We start from the raw sequence: 14517 nt of genomic DNA, 5'->3' as shown, positions 1-14517 counted from the left end.
TATGGGCCGGTCAGCTATTGCCTTGATACCGGTGCCTGCACGTCGCAAAGCCTGTGCAGTTGAACCCGGTGTAAACTGCAATGCAGCTTGTATTAGGGTTTCACTAGCACGAGAAAAATCACCATAAAATTTACGGTAAGGATCGTGGATTTTAATAGAACCTAGTCAACATGTTTGCCACGTGCTCTCTTTAAGATTTAAGTATGCAGAAAATTGCGTTAGAAACAAATATAAAAAAAACACATCTTTGGAGAAGACCACTTTGGACATCCCCTACGGTCCGTTTAACCGCTTAGATAAATCTGCTGCAATTGAATTGCTAACATGTAAGCTTGCAGCATTTTATGATTTACCAATCAAAGGGCTCGACATTGCGGTACTTGTCTAGCTACTGATTTGATTTATATGTTGACAGCAAGCGCGTTAATAATGCAGCTATCGCTAAACGTCCACCCGACGCTATACCTATTCGAATTCGAGCCCAAAAAAGCTAGCCAAGTTCAATGCATTGACTCAAGAAATTACTTAACCAAATTCACCTACGATATCGGTGTATTAATAAAAGTGCAGTGTTTTTTTTTGGCTGGCTAGAAGAGCATCAATACCGGTACGTACTGTACCATATTACAATTTATAAAGAACGTGAGTTTTGCCCAATATGCTAGGACAGTTTGCCAGCAGTATAATAAGTTAGGCAAATATACAGGACAATTTGCCATGCAGTAATTGGCTGATTCCGGACAAATTCCGACTGTGACACAATAAAAACATATCTATCCAGCTTCATCATTCAGTCCGGACTTGTGTCTCAAGTGACGATGGGACACGGACAATGCAGCGATATGATCGTTCAAGAAGAAGATTAGTATTCAAAGCCAACCATTTGAGCCGACAGCTCCGATTCTTTCCCATTCGGCTTTTTCCAGCCTGGATTACGCAAGTGAAAGCAGCAAGCCCGATCCGGTACAAATCCCTATGACAATACACAGATCTTGTTTGTATACCAATGCAGCACACAACCGGCAAGCTGGGACGCAGTAGATGGGGCTGGGGCACATGAGACGAGAGCGCGAGGGGTGCCACCGACGTATTCCCAGCAGGACTTGCTCCATATCCGGCGCAAGACACTTTGGGTACTGTACCTTCTAGTCGAGCCAGCCGGTCGTTGATTTGAACTAGCAGCTGGAAAATGTTATCCATTGTTGACTTCGGGAAAGCGTCACCCTCAGTAGCTGTGCTACTATCTTGTGCATCGTGTGTGATGCGCCAGCATTCTGTGAGACTCTCACCCCATCTTTAGCAAGTGACTGTACTGATATTACAGCCAAGACGACCATTGGTAGCGGCGATCGCGCGATGGAGCTGGTACTCGTAGCGGGCTAGTTATGATGCGGTATAGCAGCTCGCTTCACGAACATCATTCATATGCATCAATAGTATTGCAAACTTGGCATCGACGACATCAGGCGCAACATTGTACCGCGCCTCCGGGGCCACGATAACGTGCTGAAAGCGTTCATTGCGGAGACTCGCCACCTGACCGTATTCCGCAACCGAGAGACATTATCTCAGAGCACTGATAGTCGGTGTCGTAACAGGTAAGTCTGGTGACTTGTATCCTGCTAGTACCTTACCAACGCTCTGATCCTCTCGTGTGGTCATTCCTTTATAGACAAAAGCTTTTCTAAGTGATTCTAGCAGCCAAGTGCCCCTCGTTGATATCAACTGGATTGTCAGCTTAGGGGATGCGTTGGCGTACGCTGCTGAGCCTCGTCGGAGTGAGTGGTTCGCCATATTTGGCGTCTTGGTTTGCTGCTGCGATGCTGACATGGCCTTCACTGTATCTCGCATTACTTCGGTAATATAACTTGCGATATTTGGTCGCTTACGCTCTCGTTTCGGGGCTGGAACCAACTCACTATCAGTGCTATTTTGCAGACTTTTCCCCAATAGATAATCGCCTCCTTCTGAGTGTAAATTTGGCCTCCAGGGAGGTCCACTATAGCGTATCTCAGCACAAGACGGAACAGGTATTCCGAAGGCCCGTCGTAGCACACGTAGAGCAGTCCCAACGCGTGTAGCATACAGGGCTGTCAACGATCTAGGGCTTTGTATTTAGAGATATCTTGTATAACCGATGTTTTTAACATCTAAAATTCGAAGAAACAACTCGCCTGACGCAGCTAGTCATAATTGTTGCTTCCACGCAAAACATGTATCTATCTCCCTCCCAAATGTGTGCCACATCATAGCAATGAGTGCTGCATCACGTATCGGTTTGAGCCCCGTAGCAATATCACCATGTACAACTAACTGCTGCACCAACAAACACAAGTCGTGCACAGTACATCCGGGTGCGTCATTTGACTGCATGTTCGAACGGAGATGGCGCTCTCAATTGCACCAGTCTTTTTATCTCGAATATTGGCAACGCGCTTCGAGTCAGAGAGGTAATCTGTGTAGCGCTCGTGGAGCAGATTGGTATTCTGGGAAAAGTAGCCGAGGGCCCTAGACTTAGCGACATAGCCATCAGCAGCGCGAGCTTTTCACTTTTCTTTATCTGTAAGAATATTGAGAATGCGGTAAGTAGAGAATAGAAGTTTTGTATCGACAGGCAAGTTTGCAGTGATTGAGAGGAATGCCTCGCATCTAGGCTACTACTGCTTAGGTCAGCAGACTCTAAAATCTCGTAAAGCATCTTAACTGCAACAGCCTCTTGACCGAGGGTATACGCGGGCGCGCACGCTGTCGAGGAAAAAGTAGCGAAGAAGCGTGTGCTATTCTAGTTCCACGGATGTGGGTGGCGCTTGACTGCACTTTGCAGCTTAATGTAGTAAGAGACCTTTTCATATATATTTTGCATAGGATATTACACTGTAACAAGTCAGTATTCTAGATATACGATGCCTACCTAATTCCTCGATGAGTTGACCCCCTCAAATTTCACCGACCCCCACCCGATTAACATCCAATCACAGACTTGCAGCCGACACTGGTCAGAAGATCCGTGCAGTTTTAACCAATGATATGCATGTGTGTCTGAAGGGTCTTCATCGATGAGTTGGCCCCCTTTGCTGATGTACCACGGGGGACCAAGTCATCGAGGAATTCGGTAGTCGTTTTGGCCGACCATTGGATCAAATAGATTAACTATTGTGTTCACCGCAAGAAAACGCCGATTGGATCCGTCACTCTCAGTGAAAAGCGATAGGGCTCGAGTATCCGGCAGAAACGAGGTTATCCTACAGTACGTTACATGTAGGCAAGTACAGTCACGCAATAGACTTCAACAACGGTAAGTGAACGTGACATTTTTGACAGTTTATGAGAGCACAAGATCAATGTTTTTTTCACTTGGCGGTCATACTACTCGTTTTTGTCAGGAGCCCCTAGAACGATTGCTCTCTTATAATACCAGGGCTTAATCTTTGCTCAAATGTATGCTAAATTTAGCTAAGTTTTTTAATACATGGTACATGTTTGAAAATACACTTATTCCGGAGTAGTTCACGATGATTCCAAAAAATGGGGCAGCACCGTCTAATGCGACTTTGATTCTGTTGCAATGCACTGAGTCAGTGAGAGTGTCAGGACATAGTGCATAGTATAAAAAAATCGCTGTACAGTATATCTCACCATCCAGTGATTCGCTAAGTGAACATTACCGCAACTGGTCACCGTAAACTTTACGGTAAAGATCGTGGATGAGAACTGGTCTGCAAATCTGGTAAAATAGCTTTACACTCTTCCAAGTTTCTGCAAAATGTATGGTTGCTCTAATGCTCATTTCCCGTTGGGTTGTTCGCTGAGGTTGGTCTCGACCACTTTCCGATTAGCAATCTACCAGAAAAAATGCGTTGGCATTGGGTCCTACATGTACTGCTGGTTACAGTCACACTTGCTGATTATACTGACTGGAGACAGAAAAGAACCGAGATACGCCCAATCACTCCTACGGATAGTGTCTCGAGGTTACTGCGACTGTACGAGTCTTCAAGGGGTCACGAAGAAGAAAGAGGCGTAAGTGCTCCTGCTGTGGAAACAGTTGTCAACTCACTCAAGTCCGCAAGCACTCAACTTGATGAATGGCTCGCGAAAGGAAAATCTACCGACGACGTTTTTAAGCATCTTACACTCGACGTCGCCGTGGAGGATCTTCTGGGCAACTCGAAGCTAACAGAGTGGATCACGACATGAAGCTGTTCAACCAGGCAAATCCTAAAAAAACAAACGTCGCTGATCAGAACCCTCACAACTCACTACGGCGACGAAGCTCTGGCCAAGATGGTCGCAGCAGCAAAGCAAGTGCCGGGCACAGCAACTTTCGCCAAGCGACTACAGACCGAACAACTTCAGCTGTGGCTTAATCAAGGGAAATCCCCGGACGATGTGTTTACATTGTTGAAACTTGACAAGGCCGGGCAGAAGGTTTTCACCCACCCTGAGATGGCCTCGTGGGCGAAATACGCGGGTGATTTCAACAAGGCGAACCCGGACAAATTAGTTACTCTGTTCTCTACGTTAGCCACGCGCTTTGACGACGAAACTTTGGTACATATGTTCATTGCGGCCAAAAATGTTCCGAGCACAAAGAGGTTCGCAGAACACGAGCAAGCCATCCAAACGAAGCTATGGCTGATCACTAAGAAGGAGCCGGGGGACGTCTTCAAACTGCTTCGACTTGATAAGGAAGGACATGGCATCATTCAGAACCCTCTTTTTCGCGATTGGGTCCAGTATACCGACGACTTCCGAAAGATTTACTACGGAACAGAGTTCACTACAATCGCGACGTTAACGGCGAAATATGGTGACGAAACCCTGACAAAGATGATCCTTCAAGCACTCAACTTTCCCAGTACTGCAAATATCGCGAAACGGCTCGAAGCTGAGCAGTTGAGGAACTGGTACATCCACAAATATTCGCCCCAACATGTGTTCACGAAGCTCAATCTATACAGCGAAGGAGTGAACGCGTTTGACAGTCCGTTGTTTCATGTTTGGAGCAAGTACGCGACGTTTTTCGGGGCTGCAGAGCCAAAATGCAAAGTGAGTTTACTCAGGAATTTGCTAGATGTGTACGGCGAAAAGAATCTTGTAAAAGTGATCCGAGCGGGCAACAAGAACCCACACACCAAGAAGATGGCTTCAGAACTAGTCAAGGTCTGACTAAAGGACCGGATGGACGTGTATGCTCTGTTGCGGCTAGAACGAGTCGAAGACCCGAACGACCCGAACAGACAATTTTACCTTAACCCCTCTGTTACCAACGTCGTAAGTTACGACTTTGAGTAGGGCGAAAGTCGTAACTTCGACGTAATTCGAGCCTTCAAACAGAAAATGGCTCGAAAAAAGAGGACACGATACTTTAACCAAGTCAAAGTTTGGAGGCAAATTATATAAGCTGAAAGAGGTCGATTCGGCAAATGTAAAAGAAAGGGTGGGGGAAGGGTAGATGTGCTGCACCGAACAGAATGATGAGTGGCCGAGGGCGCCGACTCGAGCCACTGGTGTCTCATTCAAGAACTTGCCACCATGGCGAGAGTTCGATCAAGTACGCGGACGAAGCAATCAGCGGTTGCCAGCACGATGGACGTGCGTGCCATCGACTTCAAGCATCTCTGGCGGCAGCTACGCGCAGTGGGATGGACGTCGAAGAGACCTTCCGGTGGACTTGCGAAGGAGTGGACGTACACGTCGCCGGACGGGAAGTCGCTCACTGGTGCGAAGCTCGTATATGGTTATGTGCTTCATTTGTCTAATTTATATCACTTGTCTAGGGGAGGATGCTGTGGTGGCTTATGCAATCGAGACTGGGCTTATTGCTGAAGCGAGTGGCGACAGTGAGAAGGAGGTGGGCAGTGATGAGGCCGTGCCGGTGGACGTTACAGTGACGGCGTCACAGATAGACACATCCATCGCGCTGTCGGCCAACACCTTATTGACGATTTTTGGCACGGACAGTGACCCCCAGTCGGAAGCGGAGGATCAGTTGGAGCAGTCGGATGGAGAGATGGTCGTGGGGGCGTTCCAGCGGCTCCTGTCAGGCGCCGAGTCGAGCAATTCGGACGACAACGATGATGGTTGCGCCAGTGTGGAGGAGGAAGGCGCAAGTGTGTGTGGAGGTGGGACTGTGGAGGATGACTGCCGTGTGGCACTACCGGTAACCGACGTGAATGTTATGGGCGATGGAGATCTTTCGGATGAATACGAGGCCGTCGATTCTAGTGGCAGCGACAGCAGCGACAATAGTGGCGACGATATCATCGTGAGGCGTGAGTACCCCGACGACACACTTGAGGACGATGAAGACGTTGCTCTGATGGACGACGCATTTGTCGAGGCGTTAGGTGGCAAATTAACACTGGAGTCGATCGACAAGGCCGCACTCCGAAGCTTTGAGTGGAGTCCTCCTTCGTCCATCTTCGAAGCTGACAGTGGAGGGTACCCTCGCCTGTCTACGGACGTCGCCGTACCGATCAGGGAGCTACAGGACATTGCGGATCCTCCCTTGCTGCTTCTATTTTACTTCCTACCAAAATCACTGTGGGTTACCATCACCAAGGAGACAAATCGCTACAAGAAGCAGACAGTACACGCCAGAGCTAAGCGAATCCGACAAAAGCAAAGGAAACGCACTGTACCAGCCCCCGAGACTGTTAAGCAGATTGAAAGGCGATTGCGCGTCGAGGCTGCGTACGAAACGCATGAGATACTCCACGTCATTGAGCTCTTAGTGGCAAGAATGCTGAACCCAATGACGCGTCGCTTTTCTCGGCATTGGTCAATGACCGAAGACGGTGCAATACCTGCCGGAAACTTTGGCAAGTTCATGGCTCGAAACCGCTGCACGTCAATTCTTCGAGACTTCCATGTCGTGAACAACGAAGCCCCACGGATTCGAGACAAATTGTGGAGGTTACGGCCTGTTGTCGACACGTTGCAAGCTCGGTTTCGATCTCGCTGGTCACTCGGCAGTAAGTTCTCGTTTGACGAAGGCGTACTACCAGCCACGTCCAAGCGCAACACCACGCGGATGTTTATGCCCGACAAGCCCCATCGATACGGAACCAAGTTGTTTATGGCTTGCGATTCTGTGAGTGCATACTGCCACCGGTAAGTTTGTTTCGTTTAATAATTATGTCGTAACTTACGGCTTGAATTGTAATACGATATTTTATTACGTCGTAACTTACTACTATAGATTCGAGGTGTACGTCGGAAAGCGTGAGACCGAGGATGGTGATCAGCAAGCAGTCGACGACAAGACGGGGGCTGCTGCAGTTATTCGAAACATGAAAGCCGTTCTGGGAGATCGATCACAAGGGTTTCGATTGGTAGTGATCGATCGATTTTACTCGTCTATCCCACTGGCTATTCAGCTCCTATCGATGGGTATCTACGTGGTGGGAACGATCATGGTCAACAGACTGGGGTTCGCCAAGCAAGTTATTGAGAAGCTTAAAACACGCCCTCGAGCGATTGAGCGTGGAACTTTTGCGTTCTCTCGCTCCACTGCTATACCGACCATGATAGCTTGCCACTGGTGGGACCGAAAGCCGGTCCACTACCTGGCCACGGGTCCGGTCATGGCAGAGGACTCTATTCGTCGCAACGTCAAGATGGTCGGGCCGTCTTGCGTCAAATGCTGAAACTTAGTTACTGATTACCAACGCTGGATGGGCGGAGTTGATGTACATGATCAACTTCGCCTGCAGTCCTATTCAATCCAAACGGCTTTCCGTTTCAGGAAGTATTACAAGTCACTGTTCATGGGTTTCATGGACATGGCACTCGTCAATGCGTATCTCACACACAAGGAAACATGCCGGATCAAGAGGCTGGTACCAAAAGATCGTGGAGAATGGTATCTTCTACTTCATAAGCAATTGATGCAGCTCAAAGCCGACGACTTCATTGAAGCTACTGCTCCTACACCTTCTCCTATGGCTCGCTCTCGCCAGCGCCGCCGACTAGACGGTCACAAACACATTCAGTTCGACGACTGGGTCACCGTTTCAGGCACCCAAAAGCGCCGGCATCGCTTTTGCAAAGTATGCGCTCTTCTACGAGGCGATCGAAAAAAATCCTTTCAAACGACCTATTATTGTGAGGATTGCTCACACGCAGACGCAAAGTGCTTCCTCTGCCCCAAGTCGCGCCATAGCTACGGAGGCGTGCGCAAAACATGCTATCAGATTTGGCACGAAGACTTTGACAGTGGGGCTTCCATCCCAGCATCGCTCGGCAAGCGAGTCGTCTTGCGACGATCAGCCAAGGGGAGAAAGTAGAAGAAGGTCAACAGCGGTGAATGACACTGACTTCTCAACTCTTGGACAGGCTGCGCTTCTTCCATGTTTAGTCCGGGGTACGACGTCACACCTTCCTCAAATGATCCAGATGCCAGGCTCCAGGTCATACCACGCAATGCATCAGCTCGCTGTTGTGTTGCGCTCTTTGACATCGCATCAACACCAAGTTGAAGTGACTCCACGAACGTCTCGTCCAGTGCCACTGCGTCGGTTTCACTAACGACGGTATCTTCCTCGCTGTCTTCTGCACCACCACAGCCTTCATTCTGACACAGTTCGTCACCTTCACCCTCGCCGGAGCTTAAACTTTCGTACGCGCTTAGGGTCTCGTCCTCTGGAACAAAATTGACGTCCTTCTTCAGATTCGCACGTGGTCGGAGTACACGTGCAGGTGTTTGTCCAACTTCTTCGTTTCTTTTGCCGTCGCTCTCAGCTCCCGACACCTCAGACAGAAGCTGTAGGTTTGTAGCTGCTTCTTGGCCAGATGCCGCACCTTCCATCTCACTGTGCGAAACGTCAAAGGCTCGGGTGACTGCTGCTTGGGAGAGGTCGGAATCGTTTTCTGGACCAAAGAGAGCATCCAACGTGTTTTGAGATAGGGCCGCCGCCGTATCAATCTGCGACGGTCGAACGTCTTCCGCCGTGGAGTCTGAACAGTCTTGGTGTGCTGTGGCGTGTGCGATGTCGTCCTTGGCCTCATCAGTGCCGGTTTCAATGTCCTCCAATAGCCCAGATTCTATTGCAAAAACTACCACAGCGTCCTCGCCAACAAAAGAATCAGCACCATCCGGACTTACATAACTCCACTCTGTCTGAATGCCACTTGGCCTCTTGGCCGACCAACCAGCCGCAGGCAACTGGCACCATAGGTGCCTGAAGTCGATGTCACGAGCAGCAGCGGCAAGAGCATCAGTTTCCCCGCGGGCGCTCGAGCGTATGCGCGCCATGGAGCAAAATTTTGAATGACTGGAACCGCTGGCAACTCTCTCAGATTCGTGTATCGCATTCCCGCGAGCACCGTATATCTTTCCCGTACCCTAACCCCGCCCTGTTTCTGGCTTTGCCTAATTTTCCTTTCGCATCTGAGCCATTCCCTATTGACGCACGGTCTACGTCGTAGCATACGACATAGCGATTTCGCTATGGCGTATCTTATGACCTTGGGAACGGAGGGGTTAAAATGCATCGAGAAAACCAATCGTTCGTATTTACACGCAGTATAAATTCAAGCCGAACAGGGCAAAAACTGGCTCAGTAGCAAGAAATTTCCCGTCGACATCGTTACGTTGTTAAACCTTAAAATGAAGACGGGATATTTCTAGCTAAAAGTACTTTATTTCAGAGCTGGGTCAAGTACACGGACGAGTTTAACATGGTCAATCCAAAGGATACCGTGGCAGTGATCTCGGTCCTAAAAGCACACTACAGCGACGACGTGTTGGCACGAATGAGTCTATCAGCGGACAAGACGCCGAGCACGCAGAATATCGCGAGCCTTCTGCGCCCCGAGCTGCAATGCGAGTGGTACGCGACGTTAAAATCCAGCGGCATCATGTTTTAAACGCTGAAACTCGATAAATCGGTGTCGAAAGTGCTCGAACGGTCCCTTTTCCCTCTCTGGAAGGGATACATGCACTTTGTGAGCTTGAAGGGCCCGAGGATTAAGGTGAGTTATATAACCCCGCTCATTAAGGTATACGGCGAGAAGAAACTGGCTCAGATCCTCATTGCAGACGAAAAAGTCCCAAGCACTAAGAAATTCGCTACTGAACAACTCGACTAAGCTCTTCTATCGCTGACTGGACGAGAGGAAAAATCCAAAGCTGGTTCTCTCGCTGCTCCGTGTGGACGGGGCAGCAAAGAACGACGCGAGCAGCTTGATTTATAATAAATACGATGAGGCTTTTGCCGGCCTATTCTAAGCTACCTAACTGTAAATAAAATATGTTGGTGTTTTTTTAAGAATCAATATTGTGCGTATACCTTCAAATATTTAACCCCTCAGTTACCAGAAGATCCGTGTTGGAACCGCCTATTTTACGTCGTATGTTACGACTTTACTTTAGTATATTTATTTGTATGGATGTGTCTTTTCCACACTGGATTCCCGCTATAAACTGTCAGAGGATATTCTGAGCTACGTCGTATGAGTTACGACATTATGAGCACGTCGTATCACGAAAAGCAATAACTTACGACGTTCAAGTATTGTTTTTGTCGAAGCAGATGCCTATTTACACACCCGTAGAGATCCTCGTACAACAGAGAAAGAGCTACATTTACATAAACTAAGTGCTGTCCAAACGCATTCAAACGATTGCCGATTGCTGAGCTGGCTGATCCTCTTCATTGTCGGCCTCGCCGTCTTGTTGACAGAGCAGCTCACGCCGTGTTGGTTTTCGAGTACCAGCTAAGTCGCTATGGGTTACAATCAATGTCGAAACAAATCGCTATTGCCAACAACGCATCAACGAACGAGCTCAAGCGCAATTCGAGCAGCAAGGCCCACGACCACGAGAGACATTCACACAAATTCGACGTAGGTTGCAAGGAAAACCTGGATACCAGACACACGAGATCTTGCAAGTCATCGGCCTTCTAATTGCGCGTATGCCTTGTCCCCAAAACCGGCGTTTTGCTTCTCATTGGGCGATGACTGAAGATGGTGCGGTTCCTGCCGGCACCTTCGGCCGGTTGATGGCGCGAAATCGCTGCCAGGACATATTGCGCGACCTGCACTTTGTTGACAATGAGTCAGATCATGGACGAGATAAACTGTGGAAGCTTCGACCAGTTGTGGACAAGCTGCAGCAGAGATTCCTTGGTGGCTGGTCTCTTCCTGCGGTATATTCCTTTGACGAAGGCGTCCTACCGTCCACATCCAAGAGAAACACCACGAGAATGTTCATGCCGGATAAGCCACATAGATATGGATCTAAAATGTTTATGCTGTGTGATTCCCGAAGTGCCTACTGGCATAGGTTCGCTACAGGCTTTTTCAATGTCGTATGTTACGGTTTGGACATCACATCTAACTATGTTTGTCGTAACTTACAGGTTTAAGATATACGCTGGAAAAAGAAACGCTAAAGACGGTGGTGACAGCTCATTCGATCACAAGACGGGCGCCGCAGCAGTCGTCTGGAATCTACATGTTGTTCTTGATGCGAAACCGCGGCACTTATGGCACTTGGTAGTCGTGGACCGATTCTATTCCTCGATTCTTCTCGCTATTGAGTTGCTGGGGATGAGTATTTACGTTGTTGGCACGATCATGTCGGACAGGCTGGGATTTGATAAGGCAGTCAAGGAGCCACGAAAGACACGCCCAGCAGCAATTCCTCGTGGCAGCTTTCTGTTTTCTCGTTCACTTGCGGTCCCTACCATGGTGGCATTCCACTGGTGGGACCGCAAGCCGGTCCATTTCTTGTGTACGCGGTCTGCTATGACGATGTCATCAATCCAGAGAAACGTGAAGCGCGTAGGTGCTGAAAAGGTTCCGTGTCCGGTCGCGGTAAACGATTACCAGCGCTGGATGGGCGGGGTTGACGTTCACGATCAACTCCGCCTCCAGAAGTACTCTCTGCAAACGTCGACACGATTTACCAAGAGTCTCTTTTTGGGCTTTGTGGACTTAGCCCTGGTAAGCGCCTAAATCTCCCACAAGGAAACAGCAAGGCTCACTGGAACGACTGCGATGGAGCGTGGGGATTGGTTTTGTGTGCTGCAGAACCAACTCTTGCACTTAAATGCCGAAGATTTCGCTGATGTTGTTGTAACGCCTCTCCCAAGCTCGCAGAAGCGAAGACGCGAGCCTATTCGTCTCACACACCCGGTTGATCAGTCCGAAGATTGGGTAACAGTCAGCGGCTTACAAAAGCGCCAGCAACGGACGTGCAAGGTGTGCGCTTTGCTCCGAACAAGCACAAAGAAAAAAGCTTTTGCTACAACCTTCTACTGCCAGCGGTGCTCGGTTGACGATGCCAAATGTTGGCTCTGCAATAAGATACGCCACAAATACAAAGGTGAGTTGAAGACCTGTTTTGCTATTTGGCATGATGACTTCGATTGCGGCCAAGCGATTCCGGCCGCGCTGGGCAAAAAGGTTGTTCTCCGGCGTCCTGGTCAGAAACCTGACGAGCGAAAGAAGACGCGTCGAGAACGGCAGCTGACGCCGATGACGAGGGAGAGAATCTGGAGTGAGCATGGTCTGCGCACAATGAAGATGAGTGTGCGGGTGTACCTTTGATGAGTGTAGGCTGTTGATAAATCGTAATGTCTTCTTTTTGTTACTGTTGTCGCTGCTGCTTGGTCTATTCCCGAGTAATGTGCTACTTTATGCGCCCATCTTTTAGCAGTCTGGTGTAACTTATGACGTTGAGCTAATGAAAATTGCTGGTTGTGTTGTATAACTTACGACATCGAAAAAAAACCCTGCTGAGAACTTATCGAGCTTCCCGCAGGCGGTTATGTACGCCACACAGAAATGAAGTAAATAAATTCGTCGTATAATACGACATACAATTACCGTGAGTAGTGTGTTTGAGGTCCTGAAATCTGGGAACGGAGGAATTAATACAAATAAATAGATCTCTCGGCGCAAACACAGTAAATACGGGCATATTAAATAATATTGGTGTGGGAGGGATTAACTAGCCCAGCTCCATCGTTTTCTTCCGACTTTGTGATGGTAGCACGCAGCGTCTGGAGCGTTCATTGGGATCTTGAGGACGTATTTGTGGCTAAAGAGCGCTTCAGCTTCTTGAACGTCGGTAAACGATGCAGCATCTCCGGTTCGATACGCTTCAAACGTCTCATTGTGAAGAGCGACTACGGAACGGTCATTGGGTGTGATCAGATAGAAAGTAGAGGAAGGCGCTATGGTATTATGATCGATGTGAACGTAGATGACGGTATGCTGAACAACGTGGCGGCCATGGAGAGATTCCTGAAGATTGCGATAGCCGAACGTGTCCAAGATCCCGATGGTTGATTCGTCTAAGATCCGCATCGTCGAGGCCGGACATAGCAGTGTTTTGCTCGAGGTCGCAAAGGAGCTTTTCATGGAGCACGCCTGTTAAGAATTACGGAGCCGTAGTATAGGAAGGATGGGATTTCGCAGAAGCCGAGAAGGTGCGTATTTGCAAGCATTGGTATGATATCCTTGTGACCGATATGGGTTTGACGGCCGAGGATATCATCTTCGATCCGAATAGCCTGACGGTGGCCACCGGTATTGAGGAGCACAACATCTACGGTGTGGACTTTATCAACGCGCGTCGAATCATCAAGGAGTATGCTGATCCTGTACATTAACGTGCTCTACATGTGGAGAGCATGTTTCTACGTGTAAACTTTCGTAGGTAACTGTTGGATTGCATATCGAAGACCCGATGTCGAGGCTGAGTTCAATGTGGGACCTGGTCAACGGGAGTTGGACCAAGCCACTAAGAAGCAGAGAGACGTGGGCTTCTGCATGAGAGAGGACACAGGTTCTTGACTGGTTGTGAGAGTTTGGTGAGAGACTTAAGTATTTATTTATTCACTTCTACTTTTCCTTCCTGTCCGGTCATACAGATCGAGTGCAACTTGCAAAGGGTTCTGAGCCCAAAAGAACTGCGGACTTCCTGCTGCACAAGAAGCGATCCAAGATGGCGGACAAGATAAAGTTCACGTCCTGAAATAAGGACTGGAACGGCAAGGTCTGGCAGGCATACAAGCTCGCAATGCAGATGGTGTTCAGGGAGAGGATGCTTACTGACGTTGTAGAAGAGAAGATTACAAGATTTATGCTTTCTACAAGTGAGAGTGAAGACGAATTCGACCTGAAACAGACCAAGATCATGCGTATCGTTGGTATGTCAGTGCCGTCAGAGATTCTACACCAGATTCGTGATAGGACCACTGGTACTAAAATGTAGGCTGCGCTGAGCGACCTGTTCGAAAATAAGGCGAACAAAACGGTGAAGGCCCACACAATTCGTCGACTGAGGAATTAACTTTGAAGCATCAAACTGGCGGTTGGTGCGAATACCAACCTGCACTTGAGCAAGATGGTCAACCTCAAGACTGAATTGGAGACTTTGCAGTACAATGTGGATGATCTCGACATGGCAGAAGCACTGCTGGTAAGTTTACCGGATCAGCCAGAGTTCGAACGGATGAAGTCATCTATTCGTTACGCAGCTGACGCAAGCTTGTTCAC

General features: G+C 48.6%; 1 protein-coding gene across 1 annotated transcript; it reads left to right on the top strand.

The window, feature by feature from the left end:
* Positions 1–3852: 3852 nt before the first annotated feature.
* On the top strand, positions 3853–4197 carry PITG_15037 (secreted RxLR effector peptide protein, putative; the record flags this gene model as incomplete). Its single annotated transcript, XM_002898166.1, has 1 exon — positions 3853–4197. One exon carries the CDS (start codon positions 3853–3855, stop codon positions 4195–4197), a length of 345 nt encoding a protein of 114 aa, XP_002898212.1.
* Positions 4198–14517: the final 10320 nt, after the last annotated feature.

Source organism: Phytophthora infestans, genomic scaffold (assembly GCF_000142945.1).
Source record: "Phytophthora infestans T30-4 supercont1.38 genomic scaffold, whole genome shotgun sequence".
NCBI lineage: Eukaryota > Oomycota > Peronosporomycetes > Peronosporales > Peronosporaceae > Phytophthora > Phytophthora infestans.
This window is presented reverse-complemented; position numbering and strand designations above follow the sequence as displayed.